This window comes from Syngnathus scovelli, chromosome 12, assembly GCF_024217435.2.
Source record: "Syngnathus scovelli strain Florida chromosome 12, RoL_Ssco_1.2, whole genome shotgun sequence".
NCBI classification, from domain to species: domain Eukaryota; kingdom Metazoa; phylum Chordata; class Actinopteri; order Syngnathiformes; family Syngnathidae; genus Syngnathus; species Syngnathus scovelli.
In genome coordinates this window covers 5,589,692-5,617,235 of record NC_090858.1, presented here as the reverse complement: position 1 = coordinate 5,617,235, position 27,544 = coordinate 5,589,692, and the positions used below count along the sequence as shown (strand labels likewise).

Below are 27,544 nucleotides of genomic sequence, written 5' to 3'. Positions count from 1 at the left end.
CGGGGCAGCTCCTGGCATTCACTTCAGGCTTTTGGCTTGTAGTACTCCTTGCACTGTGGCACATAGACACACACATGCACACATTCATAAGACCCTTTTCATCAAGCCTTTATTGTCCCAATCAAAGTTCTGCCTTCCTGACCTCCTTTAATATTGAACACTGCAAGATGGTACACGAGTTTGCCTCAGTCTACACAAAAAAAGAAACTTGGATGCTTGTGTGTAGCAGTGCATGGGCACACACGCTTCCACTGAAAGGAGAGTTGGATAGCTGTGAGTCGCCCATGACACCAAACTTAATTCTCTGAAGCGAGGCTGTGGATAAATATTTCAAGGTCATTCTGTTTGCTCTCTGTTGTCTTCTTCCGGGACTGTTGACTATAATAGGAATATATGCATGCTTAACTAGAGGCTTTAGAAGAGAATTACCCTTCCTGCTGTTTCCCTTCTGCCCATAGTCACAGGCTAGAAGATGAAAGATGACTTACAGTGGACAAATAACCATGTGTTGGAATCTAAACTACAGTAAACACAAAGCCATTTAATCATTTATTCAATTCATACGACAAACTCTCCGAACCCACCTCTTATTATTTAATTTTTTTAGTGAGGGGGGTCAGTTGGTAAATTGGTCAATGTTAGTCAATTTCAAGACATTTTTTATAATGGTTATGAATTGATTACATGATTTTGTCATGCTGTGTGCATTCTGGAGTCATCTACCCTTGCAGACAGAAAAGTCATCAGCAGATCTTGTAATGGTTATGCCCTGCTTTCTCTATCACTTGAGCTCCTGTTTTTTTTTCCTCAATTTTAAAAATCAAATCAAAGAAGTGCCAAGCTCTTCAAATTGAGACAAATAGGGAAGACATGTGACACCAGGAGGAACTCGTGAGAGAGCGCTAAGATATGCAAGCCTTTCAAGATAACAGTGAGGTTCGGCGAGTGTGAAATAAAAGTCAAATTCCAATGTCCACCATGCATCATGCCGTTTCTGATGTTTCCAGTTTGGATATTGGGTTATTGGGTACATGCATATTTTTGTATCATTAGCATATTTGATATTGGAATAATCCAAAGGTATTAAAAGTAATCAAAAATGTCATTTTTAACATGTAACTCATAACATGTTCAATATAATACTATAAATAACTACAATAAATTGTGTAAGCAACCCTCGCGAGCTTGCTCGTAACTAATAACGATAATCTTTTTTTTTCCCTCTCCAAAATTAGTAAAGACAAAATATTGTGAGAACAAAACTCAACAACATTCTGAAATAAATTAATCATTTTGTCAGCCAATGTAATGTAATGAAGTTGACACTAGTGTCCACTCCATTAAGTTGGTCGGCATGGATCATTACAGGCTGTGTTAGAGGACAGCCCAGAGCAAAGGATCTCTCATGATAAAATCACAAATGGATGCATGTTTATTAAAAAAAAAAAAAAAAAAAAGCAACAACTGCATTGATGTATATTAGCTCTTGGTGCTCTCTTCTACCGTGCTGTCTGTACTACACAATCATTCATCGACGTGTGGTTATGAATTTGTGTGAGCACTCCATTCTAAATAGAAAGCACATTCTCCTCCATAATCTGTAAATATTTCAATGATCCTTTGCATATGCAAAGCCTTCCTAAGCTACTATGTGTAGCTGCAGAAATGTGTGTGTTGGAGCAATATGGCAGCAGCTTCCATTCTGCCTCTCAGCTTGTCAGGGAAATATAATTTGCGCCTTCAGTGCTTTTCACCTGGCTCATATGCAGCATGCAAATTTATTTCTCTAATAATCAGAGTGTGCGACGGCCCTCCTCCAGGATTGATGACAGCATTCCCGAGGCCTTGCCTCCACCCCGGACCACAGTAATAACACCACCTCGCACACACACACAAATACACACATCCATATGCACACTCTGACATGGAAAAATTGTGTTATTTCTACACAGAAAAAAACGCCAGGGTATTTGTCCTGCTAGACATTATAATGGGCTAGTGCATCGTCAGATTGCAATGTCATTTCAAAAAACCTTGAATACAAATAATGGGCAGAAGGGGGGGTGGGGGGGGTAGGAAAGGGGAGCAGGGGCACGGAGGATAGATGGTGCGTTCCCTAATCCAGTGGGCTAGTTATCCTTCATTTCAGGTAGAGAAGTGTCTTGGTGACACACACACACGCACACACACAGACACACACACAGAGAAAAGAGAAACATGGCTCACTTATTAAAATGAAGTGTGCTGCATTGTGCAGAGCTTGCTGCTTTCTTGAGACTCATCCCTTTTCTCCCCCTCTTTCACCGTTAATTAATCTTCGAGATCTTTTTTTTTTTTTTTTGCATCACTCGTTCTCGCTCAGCCCTCCCTTGAACCCCGGCTCTCTGTTTTTATTCAAAGCAAACAGTCTGAAATATGGATACCAGAAAAGTATTAATTATAACCCCGTGTGTGGGTGAGGATCTGTGTGCGTCTGTGTGTTTTTTTTTTTTTTTTTTTACTATGGAAGAAAGAGAAGGTGAGAGTGAGAGAGAGGAGGAAACAATGTGCCAGCGCCACCACCCACTGCCTGGATCTGTCACAAGTGCCTCGGAAGAGGAAGAAACAGTGGGTGGAGGGAGATACATGTGGAGATGGTGTGAAAGACAAAAGGGAGGAAAAGCATGTGTTGTCACGTGTGTATGTTCTGCTCTAAATTTGTTCCACCTTCTGCAGACTGCGAGGCCATTCACCAGCAAACATTGTGTCCCAATCACGTGGGGTCACACCAAACCTTCACCGAGCATGTCATTGTGCAACACAAAAGCGGGTTAACTCCAGCAAGGAGTCGGAACCTTGACAGGCTGCCACTGTTGGTCACTTATCTTTTTAATTAACTTTTCACTCCTCCACAGCCTCAATGAACACTCACTGATCTTCCCCTTTTTTCATTTTTCGCTCAATTTAATGAAATGTCTATTACAGTAAAACGTCGAATTTAATGAAACCTTAAAGTCAATTAACACTGGACAACACTAAAGTTCCATCAGAGAGTTTAGTCAGAGATTCACCTGTTGCTGAACTTGTGATTTTAATTATTTTTTTGTCTGTGAGATGGTCCAAATCGCTCTTTGAATATTTGTTAATTTTAGCTTGTACATTGTCACACTTCATCAGAATTCCATTACATGCACCGCAAACACATGACTTGCCAAAATAGGAAACGGGATGAAGAAGCCCTGCTTATCGTGTCCCGCACAGATTTCAATAAAGAATTTAGAATATTTAAAATATATACTTCCATTCTTATTTTGTTCCCGGTACCGACAGTAGATCTAAAAAGATTCATTTGTGTTGTATGGAAACCAAGTACTGTAATGACTGTTTTTCATATATTTAATATGCACATGGTTTAAATTTTTCCATCACAGCATAATTTAAATGACTTATTTTATTTTTAATGTTAAGGTTAATAGTCAACAGTTCAGAGTTAATCTTTTTCTGGTCTGCTTTCACACAAGGCCATGTTTCTCTACTTTTCTTTCATAGTGCAGAATGGACAGCTACTTTACTCTGACATTGTGACCCTCCCTCTTTGTATTTACGATTGATGTGCGTGGCTCGCTTTGTGTTTATGCCGTCATCTCCTCAAACATTCACATTTTTCTGCAAAAGGGAGAAACGTGTTTCAAATGAATGAAGGTGAAGAGCCGCTGACCCATATGCAGTTGTGAGGGTGTAAGGTCTACAGGGGTCAAACCATATACTGTAGAAACACTGAAAAATGTTTTTCTTTTTTTTTCCCTAATAGCTAGTCAGGTATTTCTTACAGGTTTACCAGTCAGACCAAAAGTCATACAATGAAAGGAAATTAGAGTTTTGTGTTAAAATGCAATTTGCATTTCCACGCAAAAGGTCAAATAATTCTAAACTGTTTATGAAAGCAAGCTGTTGTCAATAGCAAAGGATGACACTGAGGAAGCCTTCAAATATTTTTACAGGCATTTTGGATTGAGGATGTTGTATTGCCTGCTTTTATGTACACTGAGAAAAGTATATAAGAGCTGTAATCTGTTTTTTATACTAATGGTTTAAAAATATTAGTTTGCTTATTTTGAGTGCAACTTCTATTCATGGCTAAATATATATTTTCTTTTACTTCAGTAGAGTATGAATGTAAAGTGTCCCTGTTCCTTAACTGTAATTTTTAGTCGACATTCACTGACAGTGTGTGTGAACTGGCTTGGTGAAGGTTTTACTCTTGAACTGCCGATGCAAAAAGTATCTGAAAGCGGATTCAGGGGAATTGACCCCAAAAAGTGGAGTCACACAAACCAACCTTGTTTGGAGGACAATATAAACACTTATTTCCCATTGCAGAATTCCCTAAAAGCCGAAGGTTATGTGTGTCAGTCACACACGGTGAAGATAAGACTTTTATATCTTCGATATCCCTGCAATTTTAGATGTCACGTGTTAAGATAAGCGCTTGTTTGGAGTTCCTTGTGTATGAGATAAGACTCACAGAAAGCGGTCAGTCCACTGGTCATCGTTCGGAGTATAAGACAACTCACAAGTGACCAATTAGGTAAGAAACTGCAAAGGGGGCACAAGGGCGGATAAAGGTCTATAATTGGCTGTGAAGAGCCAGTGTGGCCGGGGTTTTGTTTCTATGAGGACCTGAGAGAGGACAGCGCTATTAATATCAATGTTTGCCATCTTTTTGCTCCTTCGGAACCAAACAAAAATACAAGAGCTGATAATTCACAGAAGACAAATTTCAGCTCTCACTTTACAGTGTTTTTTTTTTTTTTCCAGTTAATTTGTCAACTAATTTTCATTTTTGTTATGATAATATGAATGTATATAATACAAATTAAAACAAATTACAGAAGTTGAAATATCCTGCATTATCTGCCCACACCTCACTCACTAATTATCATAATTATAACATATATAATTATAATAATTCAAGTTTGAGGGGTGAGTTTGGGGGTGGTGCGGAAAAAAATGTAGATTTAATAATGCATGGCAATTTAATTTCCATTGAAGATTATTGTTTATCGGTCTTATCGAAGCTATCGTTATAAAAAAACATCATGTCACCTGTCAGTGTTAATCTAAGATAAAGTTTCACACGCATTTGGGGGACCAGGATACTATTAACACCGCATTTCATCCCAAATGAGTTTTTATTAAAATGAACGGCTAATTAAATTCCACAATGAGGCTCTGGTGAACAATGCAAGACAGTGGCTACTTTGATCCCCCCCAAACCCACACCCTCTTGTTTAAAGTAATTACGCTGGCCTGACATGAGTGAGCACACTGTCTGAGACCCATCTAATGAGTTAAGCAAGAAAAATCGCCACAGTTGCCTTTGGTGGCAGCAGCTAATTGCAAGGACACATCAAGCCATGACTAACGCTAAAATGTGGATTTCTTTGAACTCATTTTTATATCACACCACTTAATTTCATGTCAGATCACGCTGCCTGCCGTTTGAAGGTAAGAAGTGAAAGGCAAAATATTTTAACTTTAAAAATACAATTAATCCATGGGTTCAATGCTCCGTAATAGTAGATCAAAATAAAAAGCAGCTGCTTACAATACTAATGGGCATGAAAAGCTTCTCTTAATGGCTCATCAATTGGCCACTGAATACTTGGGCATTTAATTGAAGTAACCTCCAAAAAAATAAAGTAATATAAAAAAAAAAAAAAAAGACATGTGATGGTAAGTGAAAGAATGTTCATCTGTATTAAAATGCTACAAAAATGACTTATTAGGGGCTAATCAAAATATGCCATGATTCAGTAATGACATTTCATCTTAAAAAACAATCCATCTATGTCTTATTTGTCCCATTTTACAGACATGCATGGGCAAATACAAAGTCACTATGCTGTTATCTCCATCTAGAATGCTAGCACTAACATTTGAAAATATTTCCGAACCTCCAAAGAAGAAAATCAGTGAGACAGGACATAATTATTCCTATGTTTCACTTAACCTTTAACATGCAGTCCCATACAGTGCCCCAGCCGGCGTCTGCATATTGCTCGCAGATTATTACGAGAAGAGATAGACATTTGTCCTTGTTTACGTGCCCTGTTGAAGCATCCTTGGCCATGCTTGCTTACACTCCACATGAATAGCATTCCCTGTACCCCGGAGGCTCCCAACTTCTCCTGAGACCTTTAAGTGTTTGTTGACAGAGTAACCGACTTTGGTTTGTTTAGCTTTCTCCACTGTCTAAAATTTAAAAGGTCACTCACAATTCCTCTGCCAGCGTACCCCCTTGAAAGAGAAAGGGGAAAAAAACACGACCTCAGGAAAATGCCCTTACGAGCAGACCCCGAGAGCTCTGAGTGAAAAAAATAGAATCCCTGCTGCCACAGTTACCAAGTTTACCAACATGTCGCTATGGCTTGAAACTACAAAATTGCTGGAAATGTGTGACCCATAACAAACACACACACACTGAGGCAAACAAGGAAGGGGCCAAACTTGGTTTAGCTTTCTGGATAGATTAAAAGAAGGATAATTAGCAAACCTAAAAATTCAGAAAGCATTCCGTATATGGTTAAATTAGGAAGCTGTTGTCAGTACCACAATAGAGGGTATGGTAATACGATGGACTTAACCTGCACAGGGTGCATAATTCCCCCTTGTTACTGCAATCACGCAGTGTGCACCCATTGATTTGTGGTCCCTATTGTTGCTGTGGTGCTGCTCATTATTATGGGGTGTCTGGTTCAGGCCATCAGAGAGGATCTTGCCACCGAGGTCTCTGTGGAAATCGGCAAGCCCATCTCACTGCTTAGCAACCAAGCCCTGGGGCCTACTTTGCAAAGCTTAATTCCAATGAGAGTGGCGTGCACAGGATTGGCCAGACTCTACACAGCCTCCAAGCCCTCCACACCTCCCTAATTTCTTATTCTCTCGAACAAACATTCAGCATCTCACTGTCTTCTGCTGTTGTCTCTGGCCTACAATGCTATCTGTTCTCTTGATATTGTTATCTGAAATGTCCCTTTGCTAAATAGTCATCACTTATGCCAGGGGTGTCAAACTCTTTTTTTTTCACGGGCCGCATTGTAGTCATAGCTTCTTTCGGTGGGCCATTATGTCAACCCAAATAAATGTATGAGCACCTTATATTATATACAGTAAAAGCTACAAAACAAACTGACAAATAACTCGTTTTCAAAACAAACGAGTAAGAACTGGTCCAATATAAAAAAAAAGAGAAGATATTATTAAAAGTGAAGACAATTTGCAATTCTAGTAATGACACACGAATTTGATGCACAATTTGTCTTTGCCGGCCACATAAAATGATGTGGCGGGCCGTATCTGGCCCCCGGGCCTTGAGTTTGACACCTGTGACTTATGCCATAAGTGGTTCTGTAAAGTTTGCTTCAGATTAACATTCTAAAATGGGATTTCACAAACAAGGACACATTTTATTATTGGGTATTGAAACAGTATAGTATCAATGCACAAGCATAAAAAATGTTGCTGTACAATTAAATGAATATCATGATTTTCAATCATATCATTTTTACTGCATTGAACTTATTGGATGAGTTGACATGTGTTTTCTAGTTAGTGCACAATTAGTGCATTTTTTTTTTTCATCACAAAGTGTGATGAACATTTTAATGTCCTAGCTTGGAATAAACGATCCGTGTTTGTTCTTGAACTGTTGACACTCTGATGCTCACATATTTTGCATTAAAGTAATACGGTAGAATTGAAGTCTTTGTTGCACTCAACCACACTCTTCTCCACAAGTCCATCAGCAGCTTTTTTTAAAATAAGCTTTCCATTTAGTAGACCAAGCAATTCAGTGTTCCGTAATGTTCTGGTGTACTGGAGTCACTTGATACGGTAGGATTGAAGTCTTTGTTGCACTCTACCACACTCTTCTTCACATGTCCATCAGCAGCTTTTTCAAAATAAGCTTTACATTTAGTAGATCAAGCAAGGCAGTGTTCCATAATGTTCTGGCATATTGGAGTCACTTGTGCTTTTAATGCTATCAGTGTACCAGGTGTCCGCTGTTCCTGCTTGAGGCTTCTGACCATAGTTGAGAGCACAGCAGTGATCCACCTGCTACTCCAAGGCTGAAGGAAGGAATACCTGGGATTCAGGGATAACAAACATTTCCCTCCTGTGTGGGATGAGTGGACAGATACCAGTTGTGGTTTTCTTGGTGAAGTCAACTTGTTTATGGTGATCATTAAATTATGAGTCAACGATTACAGAAGTTAGTGGCAAGGGGAAAGAAGCTTTTCTAAGCTCTGCTGGTTTTGATGTGTCTTGTTTGACCGCGCTGATCACAGGCAAGGAACTGGAAAAAGGTGAGGTCCACGGTGGAATGAGTCCTGCCCTTTTCACAGTTCTTGCAACATGCAAGCCCCCAAGAGTCTTCAGGAAAGTATTTATGATCCTCTCTGAAGTTGTGACTGTCTGTTACTGTGAGTTTCAGTTTCAATTAAATTATTTCCAGGGTTAGATACGACCTGTATAGTTGTTGACACACACTTATATTAAAACACTGTGTACTGCTGTTGCTCATACCTTGTTGGAGCTGGAAGAAGAATGTCTAACATGGAGGCAAGCATGGCAGAGGTAGAGAGGCAATGACAGGCAAGTAAGCAGGTGGCAAAAAGGTGCAGCCAATCTAAATTGTAAATTTGAAGCGTTAAGAAATTATATCACTACTATCTTCTTGGCTAACTGAGACTGACTGAGATTTGCTAGTATGTGGGAGCAGCCATCTTTATCTGGTCAGGTGCTTGATCAGGTGACTGATCAGGTGACCAAAATGAAGGTCCAAGGCCCAAGGCCAGACAATCTTGATCAAAACTAAAGTTTAAGATGAATTGGCTTAAACAGTTACATCTTGTTGTTTTTCAGCACAAAAGTAGTAGACTGATGGATGCAGTGTGGTTTCAAGATTGTTGTGTCGAACCACATCAAAAGCTCCCGTGGCAGGCTGTTCTTCTTTCAGACGTTGCAGGGAAAAACTTTCTCTGGTGGCCTTTTTGAGGAAGGAGGTAATGTCGACCCATTTCAAATCCTAAGAGGATATAGTTACAGAATAATTTGACGGTTTTGACAGTTGACAAAGGGCAGTGTGAGAGGCAGCCGTGGTAAAGGGTGTTTCCCTAAATTCTATGTTAATTGCTTCATCCACCAACCTATTTGCAAATTGCAGGTCAATCAGTGGAGATTTCAGGCAAAAGTTAGAGATCACCAGGACAGGGCAGGATCCTTCCACCTCTCAACGATGGAAACTCCAGTGTAAGAGAGTCAAGACAAAAACATGGCGTGCATAAGTAGAAATTTTACAAGTCATGCCACAGTGAGGAAAAACAGAGAAATGGAAACGGACTGGCAACATGGACTCCCACTTTAGGCATAGCATTTAACATCTTCACCCATGGCAGCTCAATTACCTGAATGTAATTGCAATGACTCCACAGCACTGCAGTCTTGCGTGACAGTTTCTAGACCAGGTTCAGTAATTGCAGGTTGATATATTCAACAGCAAAGGGTGCGGGCAGAACAGGTAGGCTATGACTTGCACAGCGGAACAGTGAATTGCTAACGCAATAAAAGGCCACGGTTATTAGTGGAGTTGTTGATGGCAAATTGGTGTAAATGCCAAATAGCCAGGGACAGTATTGCATAGTGGAAAGAGGGAGAAGAGAAGGGATTATTGAACATCGTAATAGCAGGATGTTGCGAGCTACCAAAATACAATTGGTAATAGCTTCTGTAGGCACACAGCCACTGGTAATCATCTCTAACTTAATACAGCAGTAAAAAAATATTGTGTAATGCTGAACAAAATCATTTATACACCATCATAGGCTTTCCTGCTTAGAATGCATAGCCCTAAGACATTTCATCCTTAGTTCTTAGTTCTAAATCCTCGGTGTGGAGTCCTAGTGGGTGTGTTCTCTGGGGGTGCTCAACAGTTGTGTGCTTCTGTTGTTTCCTAGTGTGGTTAGTACAATGACTGTCCTGGGAATGAATGAGTTGTTCGCTTGTCTTGTGGCAAACCAGCTCATTAGGGCCACTCTTCCGGTTGAACGAGGCGACCTTTGGTCAGGCTGGATATATACATATATGGATTTTATAAGCAGACGATAGATGATGCCTCAAATCTGCAGTTTAGAGACAGATTTTATATATATACTCATCAATATCAACCAAGACTGTACGTTTCATATCCTCTGTTTTTATCCGGGTTTTTGGTTTTCTATCCACCTTAAATCCAAACAAACAAAAAATATATTCCCTCTGTTCAGAGGCTTTGCTACCACCTGCTCAGCTCAACTTAAGCAAACTTTCAATGTGAGATGCGGAATTCAATTTGAGACTGATAGAAAGGAATCCGACAATTAGATTGGAAGGTCGTACCCGGCGAGGTCTTGGTTTTAGAATGATTGCTGTGCGTATGTAGAATTATTTTTAATGTTTTAGATTTAATATTCGGTCAGTGTCAATCCTGTCCAATTTACTTTGATGCTAGTTCAGTTTGTGAGGTGTTTTTTCTGCTGAATATTCAGACTAAACTTTTTAGCAGTTAGCAAACCGTCTTTCTGCAATATTAGAACTGCATTTTTCCTCAAATTCTGTCTTCTTAGCCATGCCTAAACTTACATCCAGCCTGCCTCACATGCCCTCCCTAAATACAGATTATACAGATTTGTCTGTCAAGGATGCACTACTGTCACAAGACAAGCCAGCAACTTTTGCCTGATTTAACTTTCAAAAACTTCAAACCTTCTGCATTACATTATGGAAGAAGATTGTGAAGGTCAGGACATGATCACATACAGGAGAAGCAGATTCCCCAAACACACCATAGCATACAGATGCCCATGTATTTGATTGTGAAGACCAAGTTTCCTGCTGGACATTTTTTTTGCTCTTAGAGTGCACACCCTGTCCATCAGTGGAGCTGGATGGGTGAAGGGGGTTGTCCCTTTTGAAATGATAAATAGAATCTTCCTACAAGGAGTGAGTGTCATTGAAGTCTTTGTTTGCCCCCTCGATGGCTCAGAGGTATGTCTGAACTTGAGGGCCGGCACAGAATAGAAATGACCATGTAACCTATTTCGAGGTCACTTAATATATAAATTTTATTACAGGCTCTTGGCCCACACGGTAGAAAACAAACATCACACATAATAAAATAAATTTAAAAAAGTACATTTCAAATGTTAGTTTGCGTGATATACTTTTCCTTTGAAAACCAAGGTTGTGTTTTTGTTTGTCTTTACATGTTTTTCAACAACCCCTTCTGCATTTATTGAAGTTTATTTTGTATTGAGGAACTAAGCTTTGTTACTTCACTGGCATTGTAAACTGCCACAATCCTGTTTTGTTGCCGCTCTGCTCGATTTTGTTCTTGTAATTATTTGTACTTTCTGTGTACAGTTGTTTGGCTTAGTGTTCAAGTTTTGCCAGTTGTCTTCCTTCCATTGTACTTGGCCCACCTCATTTTGTTTAATATCTCACCCTCGTTGGTTTCTCATCAGCCTATTGTCACGTCACTATTTCGTAAATTGCATTTTCCTCAAACATGTGTGCTCTTTCAGTTTAAGTCAATACAGCAAAAAGTTGTCTTTGTTTGTTTTAGGATTCACTATCAGCAATCTTAACTATTTACTACTGATTTTCTTTACAGAAATGTTTAGCTCTATGGGTGCAAATAACCAGGCCAGTAGTAAATGCCCTTCCAACGTTTACTGGTGCATATAGCAAAAGCACCTGAGTGGCTTATATTCGAGACCTGGTTCATCCCTCGGGTGGCATGGTTTGTCCAGACATGCTACAGCAAGTTACCACAGGCAATTTTTTCCTCCATCATCACCTGGATTAAACACTCTCACACACCACACCCTGTCCCCAATGACATGCCACCCCCAATGTCCTGCGACTATCTCCACCACCCCTACCACCCTCTCCCTAGCACAGAGCCATTTCCCCAGATTTGGAAAACTCATCCTGGCAGGACCCCCTGGTTGGTCTCACAGCAGGACTCCCTCCAGCCCGTCAAAGAAGTAATTCACACTCTGACTCATTTGAGTTATTTACTCTATTACCACCCTGGCTGGCCCATTCCCCATTGCTACCCACTGAGACTGGGGGATCTGGATAGGTACCTCGGCTTTTTAGTAGGCCTGGCAATACCCTCCAACTCCCCTGCTCTTTACTGTCTTTCACCACATTATAATGGCTCTGATGGGCGTTGCCACCTCAATCTGCAGCTGACACAGATTTTGGATGGTCGGGGGCTGAATGAGTGCGGGGATCGGACAGTTTTCTTTGAGCGGAGAGGTGTGGATAGCACACCGATGTGTGTGTATGCATGAGGCTGAATGTGTGTCATTGGTTCTCTCCTGTAAGTCATTATCACACCCAAAGCCTGTGCTTCTCTCAGATGACTTGATAGATTTACATGAGACTGTCTGGGGATCTGTGAAAAAAAGCAGAGTCCAGTGAAGAGATGAGAGGAGACCGTGCTATCATCCACTCAAAATAAGGAACGGGATGACAAAGTCACACCTTGATAAAAGATGTCCTTTTTTGGGGAGGAGAGGAAGGATGGCACTCCTCATACACCACACAATAGGCGCAAGTCTCCATCTCCTCCATTGTAAAGTTGAAATAGTAATTTCATCAAAGATTCTCTTCAGTTCATATGTATGTGTAAAAAAGGAGGATATTCATAACCACATTTTAGTCACAAATCATATTCCTTATATTTCTGTTCACTGTTATTTGGCCTGTGGTGAGTTTATTTTCATTTGCTTCTTCAATACATTGTCTTCAGGGGCTTTCAGAATTACAGTTTTGAGTTTCAACATTAAATACTGTAATATAATAGAAAGACAACACAATATTGCTGTTCGAATATCAATGTTTATCGATTTAAAAACTTTAACTACTTTGAAAATGTTTAAATATATCACATAACACTCATCTGGCATGCTGATTAAGACACAGTCTTAAAGTGATTTTTTTTTTATCATTGTCTATCATCCTACGTTGTAAAACAAGCTTTGTTGCATGCACGAATCAAGAGGGAAACATAGCTGAAGCAATGAGAGGACGGAGGAACTCACTCATCACCGGACAGCAGAGAAGGTGTTTCGGAGGTGAATCTTTAACCTGGTGGACAAAAAGAAGAATAAGTCATTCCAAGTGTGTGTGTGTGCGTGTGTGTGTGTGTGTGTAGTGAATGCCTGCACTTGAGATTTGGAAGCCATTTGACAAAGGATTTTTACTTTGTGGACCTGAATTTCCCATCTCTCTTTGCTCCTGACAGTGTATGGGCCTGCAGAGAGCGCTTTGAAGGCACACAATTGTTGCACTATATCAACGTGTCAAATTTATGACATGTGGTCTCAAATGTTTGTAAGCCCTCTATATTTTTGTTTATCGTAAAAAAAAAAAAAAAAAAAACTGGGGGCAGCATGTTCACAGTCGTTACGTTTAGGGTTCACATTAAACAGTCCCTGCAGTCATGTGGATGAAGATGAAAAATAATACATGATTCCTTCTGTAACTAAATTACTTTGACACTTACAAATATCAACTGTATTGTTGTTGGGCCCGGTATGGCACTAGTATTCAGAGAGGGTGAAAAATGACAAATGGGAATTTCAACAAAACAAAAGCGATGTCATGTTTGAAACAACAATTGAAGAGCAGTGACCTCGAAAAAATACAGGTCATATTTATAACCAAGATTATTGGAAGTGTGTGCGTGTGCGTGCGTGTGTGTATGTAGGGGTGCTACAATTGGTGTTTGCCATTTTGACTCTCCATCTCTCCTTGGTCGAAATGCAGCAGCAGGTGTTGATGTTTCCTCTATTCAAAGTGTCGTTCTCACCATTTAAAATGTGAGGACACACTTGGCTATTTTGCATGTGTTGAGATTTCAGTTCTGTGTGCACTATTTGACATTTCATATCGCCTCCCAGTATTCTTTTTGTTAGTTTCTGCATTTTTCAGGATTAATAATGAAGTCAATGCTGTAGAAAGACGTGTATATATATATATATATATATATATATATATATATATATATATATATATATATATATATATATTATAAGCTCCGGTTAACCACCACCCTTACAAACAGTAAAGAAAATTAATGGATGTAGTATTAATGATGAAATGACCCAGTTGAATATATAATATTTAATAAATCAAAATAATATTTGTGAATAAATTCTCTGCAAAGCCAATATATCATTCAAATGTTTTTTTCAACTTTTTTTTTCATGTAATATTGATTAACATAATTGATTTGGATCTGAGACCTCGAGTGCTTCAAACTCTTATGATGCGTCACACACACTTGCATTGCTGTACGTAAATAATAATCATAAGCACAGACAAACAGCAGTAGCATGCATTACCATTATAGAATGGATGTGACACAAATCACCACACAGACACACACACACACAGCCATTCACTTAGTGATACTGTAAGCTATTGAGTCAGACAAGTCAAAGCGTTTCAAAGTTAGTATGTGTGTCTGTGACTGTGTGTGTAATAATCCATTGGTTCTGTTCTGTGCTGATTCCAGGCGCTAAGCCCTGCCACAATTATTCAAATCCAGGCTTTTAGTTGCAGCACACCTCTCTCCATGGGCCTATGAGCCGGTAATCTTGCCTTTGGCCCTGCATATCAAATGGCCTTAACTCCCATAAGGAATGCATATGAAGAGGAGCCACTAGTGGCTTAATCCGCCCTGTTTAAGTTGCTGAAACGTACACCTGTCACGGCGTCTCGCACCGAAGCTTGTGGCTACTGATAGCTGGGATGTAATTCCAAAGGCATGTAGCTTTTTAGTCATTTCTAAAAGTATTATCACACTGTTTAGAGTGAGAAGTGTGGGGGGTGTTGAAGACCTCCCTCCTGTCCTGACTTGATGTCATCTTTTCTGCGTACTTTTTAATGGTTGCTTTCTGCCAGCCCGAGCCGCAGTCTCTCAACATTCCTCTTGCATTTCCTGGCTAGTGTTTTTTTATTATTTTATATTATGCATTTATATATTTTTATTTGTATTTATTTATATTATATCTTTTTATTTATTTATATTATATATTAGTATTTTTAATTGTGTTGGAGCCTATACCAAAGAAAAAAAAAAGTATAGTCTTCAATGGACTTAAAGTGCATGTTTTGGACACATGGGAGAAAAGACATGCAATTTTGTTGCAGTCATCTGAAGACAATATTCAAGGTTAAAATATGTTTTACCCTGGGAAATGAGGAGGACATATAATATACTCGCCCCCAAAAATGTTTGGATGAAACTCTTATTTGTTGTACAATATGATATATATATTTTTGTCTGCATTTGATAGTGTGTTTAAATCATTTATATTTCATTTCATCAGTACATGGAGTTATTTCAGGTAATAAACATCTTGGAAATAATTCCGAAGTAGGACAAAAGGATGTGTTATCTCAAGGGGTACTAGACATGATTTAAGTGATGCGTCATCTCTTCCAGAAGAAACTCACTATGTATTAGGAGTGAAAATGGACACAAACACACGTCTGCACACTCACAGACAAACATGCATGGTATCTCTGCAAGGGACAGTTATCAGCTTATAGGACAGCTGTACAGCAGCCTCAGGTAAGACAGATACTCCAAACCGCTTACTCAAGAGACTAGCATGCGCTCGACATCTGTCGACACATCCACTTTTTTTTGAGCCAACAACAAGCTTTTGTTTTGAGCTGGGATTGTGATGCTTTGACTAGGGTTTCTCTACTCTCACAAGCACTGAATGAGCATGTGGTGCCCAAAGTAAGAAGAGACCTCACACAAGCCGAGTGCAATGACATGATCACATACACACTCCCGTTAAAGCTCCCAGAGCTCTTCCGTTGGCATCTGTGAGGCCCCAACAGCCACATGCTTGCCGCCAGGCTGTCTGGACCTGGACTTTCACCCAAAGAGGGACACTGCCAGCGGGCAAATGTTCTACCAATGGCCCAGGACTGAAATAAGGCCTGTAGAGGTTTAGTCCCACTAGTGGGTCTGCTTGTGTGTGTACTGCAACTGACTCTATTGGCATAGATGTCTTTGCCATCTGGTTATTTGGTCAGTCTTTCACCACACATAACATTACAGTTAAGTCTGTCAAATGTATTTACGGGCCTGTAAATATACAGCAAGTCGATTGGTTTGTCTTGTGAATCTCTGTCTTTGCCTATAAGGCCGATTCACGTCATACACACACTTGAGTGGGTGCACACACACACATAGTAAAGGAGAAATATTTGAAGTATTTTTCCAACACTAAAAGTATCATGAAATGCAATCTTTTTAAATACAACTGTTGTTTCAGATCCGGTTAGATTGCAGGTGCAAGTGTGATAGTGTAGAGAGGACGTAGACTGCATATAAAAACACAGATGCAAGCAGACGGAGTCTTTGACACTCCACATTACCACACATTCTGTTCATTATGTCCATGTTCTTACGTAAGTCATGAAACTGTAATGTACTAGTCGTGCTGCTATGAGATCTATGGCCACCCAATGTTCCTTGCCACCTGCTTGGGCAATGCTGGACAAACCAAGAGAAAAACAGCCTTATCTCATCAGGACTCCAAAAACAAACTGGAGAAGAATTTATTTCAGCTGATTGTAGCTTGTAGCAGGACTACCTTATTGCTATTTTTCTCATTCTGAACTTTTTTTACACATCCTTATAACAGTATGCACTGTGGGTGGAGCAACCCTACAATGTGGATGGTCTCTTAAATCTGGCCTTGCATGCAAAGTATGCACATTACCTTACCATTTCTTCCTTTTCTATATTTCAGAGGCTGTTCTGTCCGGTCCAGCAGCCAGTAAATTTGGGACATCATACTGCATGTTTTGATTCAGGCCAGGACTCATGCTGACAGTGCAAGGCACTCTCACCTACCGACATCCGACTTCCTGAGAACCATACTTTCCTATCTGACCTGAAGTGAACCATAAATAAAAACAAGACAATTAATTCCTTATTGATTACAAACCTCTTACAGTGTAAGCTTTCGTGACACTAGAATGGCAACATTGGTTGTTTTTTGTAGCAGTGGTTAGTGACAGACTGCATGGTGCAATGTATGGTTGCACTTTTGCCTAATGACTGAACGTCCAAGTGTCTGGATAGTCTCTCTTTCCAAGTATAAATGTCTTTATGATTAGGGTGGGAATGCACGCTAATCGGAGGATAAGAAGCTAAGCAACGGATCCCGCATACTCAATAAAATGAAACGTGTCATGTTCCGTTCGAAGAAAAGCCAAGGCCATATTGATTTTTAGCTCTATCATATCCCTAAATCTTCTCATTTTCCTTGCTCCAAAGCCGTGAATTGTTTTCCAGGTACAGAAACACTGGAGTCTGGAATCGTGTCTGTCTTTCGCGCTCAACCTATCTATCTATCTATCTATCTATCTATCTATCTATCTATCTATCTATCTATCTATCTATCTATCTATCTATCTATCTATCTATCTATCTATCTATCTATCTATCTATCTATCTATCTATCTATCTATCTATCTATCTATCTATCTACCTACCTACCTACGTACCTACCTACCTACCTACCTACCTACCATCCATCCATCCATCCATCCATCCATCCATCCATCCATCCATCCATCCATCCATCCATCATCCATCCATCCATCCATCCATCCATCCATCCATGAATATGCTTGTTCTCACACCAACGAGCGAGCCAGTCGGATTTGTGTTTTTTAAACCTCCCCCACAGCCGTCACAACACACAGTTGCACACACACACACACACACACACACACATGCCACACTTCTCTGTCCATACTATTATCCATTTTTCACGTACAATTGCTCTGTTATGGTAATTGGTGAAGACTCGCCATGGGCTGATTACTCACAGCTGACTTCAGAAGCTTCTCCCTCCGCTCTCCTGCAGTTCCCCTGCTGGCTCTTAATGCACTATTAACCCATTCCTGCTTATTAATTCCTTCCCATTCATTGCAAGTCATCCACTCCATGATATCTGTCATCATTCCATGCCTATTAGCGCCATGGACAACAGATATTCCGAGTATACTGCCATCCACCCACCTCCTTCTTTTAACAATCCTGCTTTATGAAGTGCAACTGTAATGTTTGGGTTGTGGTGAAAAGAATTGTTGTATACTGCACAACCTGTTGTTTAAATTTTCTGGACAACAGATTCATATATACAAATATATAAAACCACCATTCTTAACATGTGATGGATCATCTGCATGCAGGTTTCGTGCTCTTATAGTTGTCTCTGAGCACTTTCCTATGCTTGAAATCTTAGAGGAGCATGCTTGGATTGAAAACAGAAATATTGCTCACCTCGAATCTTGGCAGTCAGCTTTGGAACTGACGCTTATGTCAAGGCCTGCGGTTTTGGACCGTCCCAAGACATATGGAGGAACAGCGAATTACACAAAGCCCCTCAGCTCTCTGGGCTCAGCCACACATCGGCTTGGATTTCCTTAAAACCACATTAAAGTACAGCGGTAGCACTAAGTGTGGTCTTTTTGATGGAACTTTTTCTGATATTTCTTCAGGCTGCTTATACAAGAGTCCACAGGTGTCAATCAATCAAGAGCAGTGTTTATTCTATATTTTTCATTTAAATGCTATGTGTCCAAAGCACACTTGACCATGAATGGCCTAGGAATTCCTAAGAAAGGAACATCAATGTTTTAAAGACAGCTGTTTCAGCAAATGATGTCAGTAAAAGAAAAAAATAATAGCTGTGGTCCAATGTCTAATTGTGTGTTAAACCAAGAAAATATTTTGAGCTATGTCTCAAATAATACTGCTGTTTAACCTCATGAAATAAAACTATAGCTTGTTTCTTGAAACCTTATCATGTTGCTTTTAATTCAAGTAAGGTAAGCGGAAGAAAATGGATGGATCAATGGATGGTTAAAATGTCATTAACATTTCACAGGAAAGTTACTAAATAACATAAAAATGCAGTTTGCTTAATCAACTCTAGGAAAAGTCTTTTTTTTTCTCTAAATTGAGTTACTTTTCCTATAAAATGCAATTTTTGTTTTTACAAACTAAGTGTACAGAAGTCGTGAGAGTTCCCTTCACTGCTGTACAGAGAGGCCATTTTCTATTACAAAATGTCACTTTTTTCACTTGTCTTATGTCAAGGCAAAAAGAAATGGAAAAAGTAACAAGTTCTTCCACATGACAGGGCCGCCGTGAAAAAAAGGACATTCGCCAAGGACACGGTACAATCAGTCCCATTTTTTTGTTCGTCGAGCGAAAGGTCACTTGTGGACTGTATTTACCGACCCACACTCTCCCAAAATGGCTGCCTCTCTAATGAATTTGCAGTTGTTTGCTCGCCATTGTATCTGTGTGAAATGTCGACTTGTGACTGGCGCTTTCTGTGTACACTGGCGCCAAATATCCTCTGCTTAATGGTGATTGAAATAGGGATGCTGCCTGTCTTGGAAACCACTTAATGTCAACATGTCAGAGGTATCAGGGGGGAACTAAGTCCAAAACTACTGGACTGTCAAATCATAAACGCCGTGGGGAACAGATTTCTCAGGGATCTGCAGGCGATGAAAAGAATCAGCAGAGGTTTTGACAGGGATTTCATTTGGCATGGCTCATGTCTCCAAATTAATCCCGTGACAAAATTATGGTTTTCCTTTATCCCCCATAGTCCCATTTCGTGGGCGTCAATGTTGCAGATCTCAGGGAGGGACCGGTGATCAAAATTAACGAGCAAGGGAAAAGGGTAGGGATGAATTCGCTTTTATTTGATTTAATGTTGAAACAAGTTTGCCACATTGGTTGTATTGTTTTTATGCAGAAGACAACATTTAACATATTCTCACAAAGGACTATTTATTGTTTTGTGGCTATGCTGCAAATAAAACAAAGAACCTATTTTCCGCTTCGTAGAGTCCCGCAAAATTCATTATTTACTATCTGAACACAAAAACTGAAAAATTACAACTCGAGTGTCCTTCCAGTGCACACTTTTTCTAAAGAAAGTAGCAACTTTGCCTCAGTTTTGATAAACTTGTATAGTTAATTATTTGATGCATTTGTGATTTGAATTAAAATATTATCAAAAAAGACATTCATAATTTCAAGCATAAATCTTTTGGTGCAGTAAAGTTCTGTTTGTTGCTATTCATTCTCAGACAGTCCCTTCCCAAGAATAAAGTCAACAACTCTCATGGGGGAAGGCATGGGGGGGAAAAACATGATGGTGAAAGAGTGACAAATAGAACAGAGAATAAAACACGGGCTGTGATGCATACTAACGACATCATTATACGCCCCTCCCAAACATGTTTACTTCGCAGAGAGTTTCCCCTCGTCACCCAAACAGCACCCCATCCAACCTCTGCCATCCCTCCATGTGCACAGATCTTTTTCTTTCCACTACGCCTTCTTCAGTTGAAATGCAAAATGTGGCTAATTTTAGTGTCTTTCCGCAAAATCCCAAGCTTGGCAGGCAGAATTTCATGCTGTTCCGACTGCATTGTTGTGCGTGTGTGTGTGTGAGCATCTTTTTGCATGTGTGTGTTTGTGTGCGCATGTTTTGCTTGAGTGTTTGTCTGGTGCTCCCCTCAGAGTAGAAGCTCTTTTTCCCTGGCATTGAACTTGACCCTGTGCAACCCTTCTATAATGAGTGGATTGAAAACATCTCACTTTGGAATGCTGTGTGGGGAACAGGGAGACCATAGTTGCCCTCACTCCCTGAGCATGGACAGTATGTGTGTGCGTGTGTGTGTATGCGTGCATCTTGTTGGGGGATGAGGGAGGGAGGGGGGACAATGTATTTGGAAAGGATAAAGAATTTGTCTGCTATACTCCGCCTCAAAATGCAGAGCACATGCTAATATCAATGCATGCTGATACACAGAAAAAGATAAGATCAACATTGTTTGATCTGACATAATAATCTCAACAAAAAAAAAAAAAAATGTAGTGATACTTGAATATTGATCTGCAAAAAAAAAAAAACAATTCAATTCAAAATATTTAAAGTCGCCAATGGTTGAAATGATGAACCTCGGGATGGAACTGGTTATTTGGTTGATACTATAGATAGAGAGATTATTCCAGCATTCTTGCATTACAGATTGAATTTAAAAAAATGCCAGTCAGAAAAAAAAAAAAAAAAAAACCTCTAAAGCATTGTATGTCACTTATTCAAGGTCAGTTTGCAAGGGCTGCAGATTAAAAGCAAAGAAGCCCTGACTTGTCTCTCCAAATCCTCTTGGTCCAGGGGATCCCAAGACCATCGCAAAACAAAGCAACCAAAAGGATCCTGGATCGTTTTTGTTTCTTTTGCTAATACCCATTGTTAACATCACACCAAAAATTTTCATATAAAATGGCATATTTATTTTTTTGTTAGCCCAGCTACCCAGTGACTTTAGTTTGCCTTTTTTACTTTACTGACCATTTATATGGGACCATCACGTTGTGACCAACAGAGATGTCCAAGTGAATGTCATGGTCATTTTCTTACCTTTTTTTTGTTTCTGATGACCGTGAATTATGATGTCAAGCTGATCACACTTACTATGCAGCCCCAGTTCCAACTCTGTGGCAGCCCAAGGTCTCAGTTCTGGCTGTGCGGAGGCTAAAGTTCCCATTTTTAGCTCCGTAGTAGCTCTAGACATCTGTTCTGGCTCTGCAGCTCAATCGCCATTTTTTGTACGTGGCTTCTCAATGACCCAATACCAGCTCACTAAATGCTCAAGGTCAAGATCCACAGCTGGGCATGGCTTCAATTCAGAAAGGGTGTTTGGAACTGCCACACCAGTCACATACTCTCATTCTGACAAGGTGGCCAAAACTGTTGCATCAGTCATCTCTCCAACGTCCAGTGGCACAATGAGCAGACTGGTCAGCCTTCAGAACTAACTGGACTTTATTTCCATTCTCTCATCTATGGCAAGGGTGTCAAACTCATTTTTTTCGCGAGCCGCATTGTAGTCATAGCTTCTTTCGGAGGGCCATTATGACTGTCAACCCAAATAAATGTATGAGCACCTCATATTATATACAGAAAAAGCTACAAAACAAACTGACAAATAACTCGTTTTCAAATCAGACGAGTAGAAACTAGTCAAATATTTAAAAAAAAGATATTAAAAGTGAAGACAATTTGCAATTCTAGTAACGACACACAAATTTGATGCACAATTTGTCTTCGCAGGCCACAGAAAATGATGTGGCGGGCTGTATCTGGCCCCCGGGCCTTGAGTTTGACACCTGTGATCTATGGTGTTGAGTCTACGTATCACCTTTGTTTGGTCACCTTGTTTGTTTTGGACGTGTTGTGAGTACAATACCCTGGCCTCTCCAAAATATGATCCAAATAGATAAATAGGTTTGAAATTCCTTATTCCATTTGAAAATCCTGAATCGTGTGAGCTCCGAGTCAGCAATAAATATGACACTTTGGATCATAAATTTGTGAAGCACTTTATAGGTATATTAGATCATGTCTATTAGATTATACGATATCATTTTTATATTGGTGTTAAATCTAAACATTGGGATAGTCTCTTATTTTTACTCCTTATCCTTTTCTTATTTGAATTGTATGATAAAACATTAAAACAACAATAATTGGGTGTGTGAGTGTGTGTGGGGGCAAACATGTCCGGTGGACCTAGCAGAGTATGACGTTGAGCAGTGTTTGATCTTAATCCTGATCGAGCTGTCACCATTCATCACACAAACACACACGCGCGCACACACACACAAACTCATTTCAGAGGGAGGGGCTAGTGACAGCACTCTGAGGGGAGGGCTCATGAATAATAAAGAGAAATACACACTGGTCCAGGTAGGTGAGGTACACACAGACACACACACACACACGCTTGCCATATAAGCTCGCCCCAGCGCTTCCCCTCACCCTCCTCTTCCTGTAGCCCCCATGTTTATGCATGGCGCCCTGTTTCATATGTATCGAGCGCATCATTCCCTCTGTTGTCACAGGAACTGATGACACAGGCTGCATTAAGAATGATGGCCTTCTTTCAGTTTACTGTGCAGTTGGTGCACATATACACACAAAAACATTGCTGCTTATGGAAACAACACAGAGATAGTCTCTTTCACTCGCACACATGCGTACGAGGTGTGTAATGTTAGACACGTTTCCCTTTGGGACCTAAATAAGATGCTTGACACAGAAGATGTGAGAAAAAAAATAAAACAGATATAGTGACCAACTCACCGACTCAATGGGACTTGAGCATGCAAGAATTGTGAATGTACACAGGCAGGCAAAATTGTAGATATCCTTTATTTAAAAAAAATAAAAAAACTGGCAATGCATATGAAAAGTATTCATAAATTTAATCTTAAATGTGGTCCTGTGGTGTCCTTGACCGATACCCTATATAACAATAAATGAATAAATAAATAACAGTTCCCTTTTTTTTTAATACGCATGTGATGTGGAAGTATGTTTGTTTCTTGTTTATGAGTTACAAAAATTGGAGTGTACAAAGACTCAACCTTTCAAATTAGTTTTGTTTTTGTATTCAAAACCTGAAGCAATTTTGCATAAATGCACCAATCATTCATGAATGTGTAGCCAGTATAATCTTTGTTTGATTTCATTATTTTCATATTTTGCATACACAGATGACTTCAATAATGGTACAATCGACACAGAGTCTTGTTTGTCGGAAATATGCCCCTAAAATAATCTGATTGCAGCAGGTATAAATTAAACAAAAGAAAATTTAGTCATAAAACTACAACACATGGCATTTTAAATCATCAACTTAATGCTTGCACATATTTTGATGTGATTTAAGCCTGGGCCTCATCTTTTTTTTTTTTCTATTTTCTTGTAAAAGTAAACATTGATGAAAGGTGCCCATGACTTCATTTGCATATAAATAAATGTAATGTCTCACATCATGTTGGGGTGGCTCACGAGGTAAACTGTTCAGATCTCGCTCTGTCCATTGTGTCTTAATATTTTGGCAGTTGAAAAAAGTAACGAGTCTTTTTTGAAAGTAGAAAGTACATGTACCTGTTAAATAGTACTAGGGAGTACAATTATTACAAAAAATATGTGGCACTTGAAATCTGTACATAGAGTACAGTGACAATAGTGTTTTATATTCCGTTGTGCCACCACTAGCTAAAATAATACGTACAGTGTATAAAAAATATAGCATCCCATAAAAGATGAACTAATTGAGTGGACAGTAAAAAATATCATCCTTCAATATTTGGGACTGTCACAGAACCTTCACAACTTGGATGAGTGACATTAATTGATTGCAAGGAAGTTTTATTTCATTTCTTCCAAGAATCATAAGGTCTGAAGTTTGATCTCACTTTTAGTTTTTTCATTCGTCTGATAAGCACATTCTACACGCATCTTTCCTTAGATGGGCATTTGAATCCATAACTTGTGTTGAAAATGAATGTGCCAACATTATTTGATAGCAATACTTGAAGGGTAAGCCACCATAATTAGAACACATTTTTATACTTTGTAGTCTTGTTGAAAGAAAGCGATTAACTTGTGTTCTATGTAAGCACATTTTTCTTTTGTCTCTTCTGTCTTTTTTCTGTCTCTATGTAAGTGATTTTTTTTTTCTGCCAAATCTTTTACCATGTCAGCCACTCCCCTTCTTTTCTCTGCAAGCCCACAACACAGCACTAATTCTGTGTTTATCAACTCTTTATTATGGCCCCTCGCATCATCATTTACAATGCAAGCATCTGCTCATTGCCGAACCCAAGCATGGGGCAAATTGCTTTTATAGGAAAAAAAACAGCTAGTGAGAGAACACACATGGACACCCTCAGAAGCAACTGTGCACAAATCAAGACACCAAGCTCTGTACGATTTACGGTGGTCGTTAACTCTCCTGGCACAAAAACACAGAAGCGTACAAACACTTCACTAGTTCAAATAGAATCAAATGATTATCTGGCCACCATCAACATACTCACAGTGTGTTCCAAACCCAAGAGGGAGATTTTCTAATTTGATCTATTTTAGTTTTGCGGCAACTGGATGCCGCCACGTACTAAAGAAACCATTTCTTTGCTTGGCTCAATCCAACTTAGCGACCATTGAAATGTGACATCAGTGGGAAAATTGGCAAGACATCCAGTCGATATATGTATGTATATATACACACACGCGCATACACATAGCGGTCGCGTCATGTCAGGAGGCAAATTAGTAATGTCACCTTGTATTATACGTGCACAGACACGACACAGTAAAGGCTATACAGTAAGTTATCTCTCTTTCAGTGACATTTGAGACACCATCCTGTGTTTCATCATGTAACATAGAAGTAGACTCCAGTTTAATGTTCGGAATATAGTGCCCGAATAAACCTGTGTCAGATTTACTGTGCATCAATAAAGTATTTTCACCTCTCGTGATATATAGCACTGGCTTTACTTAGGACTATCCTGCATCATATTCATAAAAAGCAATCTTTGAATGGTGTGTATTTTCATATTGGGGCTCACCTTTACAGCAGGAGCCTCTGTTTTGTGGATATTACTTTTGGGACTCTGTAGTCTGTAGTCTGTCGTAAGAACCGGATCTTCTTCGCTCCAGCTCATTTTCTGTGTGGAAATGGCAAAGGAATGTAAATATATAATTAAATGGTCTTTGAAATTTTAGCAATACAGGTAGTTATCAAATTACAAACACTATGGTGTTCTGAGAGGCTGTTGGCAAGTGTAATTGTAAGTGGAGACATTAAATTTAGTTTTGAAATTATTTTTTTATTGAATAATAAATAAATTAAATATGAAATTAAATTATATATATGTGTCCACATATATGTACTGTCTTATCATATACATTTACTTATATGTAATTGCTTAGCATTTCTTGGCCCATACTGACTGATTGATTTTATGGATTTAATGAATTTAAAGTGAATGTTTGCGTTTGTGATCCTTGGTGGTAAAATGCTCTACTCCTCTGATCTTGATAGTTTTCCACGCACTGGTAGGGCAGACTTTATTACTGTACTCCCTTGGGGCGCGCGTGCATAGATGTACTTTGTAGTAGTCATTTGTATGGCAAAATAGAATTTTATAAAGACTTGTAGGATTATGACAGTTTGCACATTGCACACTAAATGACACTGTTAAACAACTTAAATCATCATATTTTATGTAATATATGCATTGCTGTCTTGTTTCATTATACACATTTCTGTTTCTGCTGGTAGACTTCCATATTTGTTGTGGGCTGTCCATGTACTTACTTTAGAGAGACTAGACGTACATCACGTCAACAGCTATGCACCTATCATACGTTGAATTATATTTAGATAACTTATATATGTACTTTGAAAACAAACCATTACAATCCTGTCATTCCTTTGAAGCAGTTTTTGACCTAGATGCAATGGAATTTTGTCACAGGAGGTAATCAGAAATTTGGCTCTCTTGCATGCCAGTGGAAAAGGGAATATATTCATCCAGGCATTAGCATTAGAAAGGAAGAAATGGTAGAAGTGAGAGGAGAGATTGTTTGGCTGCCATCTTAACTCAGTGTGCCTAGCCAAGCCCGGCCTGGAGAAAATATAAACCCTTGAGAATAAGGCTCATTTTGACTGGTGGCCAGTTAGGGGATAAGCTATGGAGGTGTGCACGTATGCATGAATATTTATACACGTGTGACTGAGCATGCATGCTATTTTACCGGCCAATCGTTTGATGCCTTGCCAGTCTGAGACAGTGTATCTATATATCTTCGTATAAATGTACACGCATTTGTTTCCAAATCTGCATCCAAAGCCTCCCCTCTCTCCTACTTTACTATTTGTATAACTGTCATTAGCCAAACAGCTCGCGGCAAGACACTACTTTTACTCAGCACACATGTGAGGGGTGACTTTGTCCTAGTAAGTGAGAGAGTGTCTGATACATGGACCAGACAGAAATCCTCTTAGCAAAAAGAGAAGAAAAAAGTGGAATTCGAATGGCTGCTTATATCAGCCATTGTGACTCTGCTTCATAAGCCTTTTGTCTGAATACTAATGTAAATAAATGAGCCACGGTAAGAAAAGAGCAAGAAAGGGAAGGCCGTCGGTGGTTCAGCATGATCATGGCTGCATCTTGGATTTCAATGAGGAAAGACATAAGAAAAATAATACATTGTAAAAAAATTTTTTTTTTCCTTCTGCGACGTCAGTGTTAAAGATGTGAGATTGTTAGAGATTTGAAATATTTATTTAAACATACAAGTAGCCATGACGTACAGTATGTAGCCAGAAGCTGAATGAGTGATCGTAATTTTCAGATGATGGCGTTTCCATAAGATGTGGATTCCATAGAGATCCACTCTGAAAATATGTCCCTCTATGATTGGGAAATTGAATTGCATAGTGAATCCGTAAGTCAGTCGGCAGTGACGTGTCCACGGCATCCCTGAACATATGTTTGAAATTAGAGCGTCTCCTGCAA

At 39.4% G+C, this 27,544-nt stretch overlaps 1 protein-coding gene across 7 annotated transcripts in view; it reads right to left on the bottom strand.

The window, feature by feature from the left end:
• The window catches only part of LOC137840804 (uncharacterized), a 150,218-nt gene that overhangs the window by 39,609 nt on the left and 83,065 nt on the right, over positions 1-27,544 (bottom strand). For 6 of the 7 annotated variants that reach the window (XM_068652623.1, XM_068652624.1, XM_068652621.1 and 3 more), the window contains 2 exons: positions 25,589-25,687; positions 13,134-13,179 (listed from right to left, as the gene is read on the bottom strand). In XM_068652623.1, the coding sequence (XP_068508724.1) occupies positions 13,134-13,179; positions 25,589-25,684 (142 nt within the window). In that variant the 5' untranslated portion in view covers positions 25,685-25,687. Of the gene's footprint in view, positions 1-216; positions 12,699-13,133; positions 13,180-25,588; positions 25,688-27,544 lie in introns of those variants that run through there. The other variant, XR_011087864.1, reaches the window with a different exon arrangement.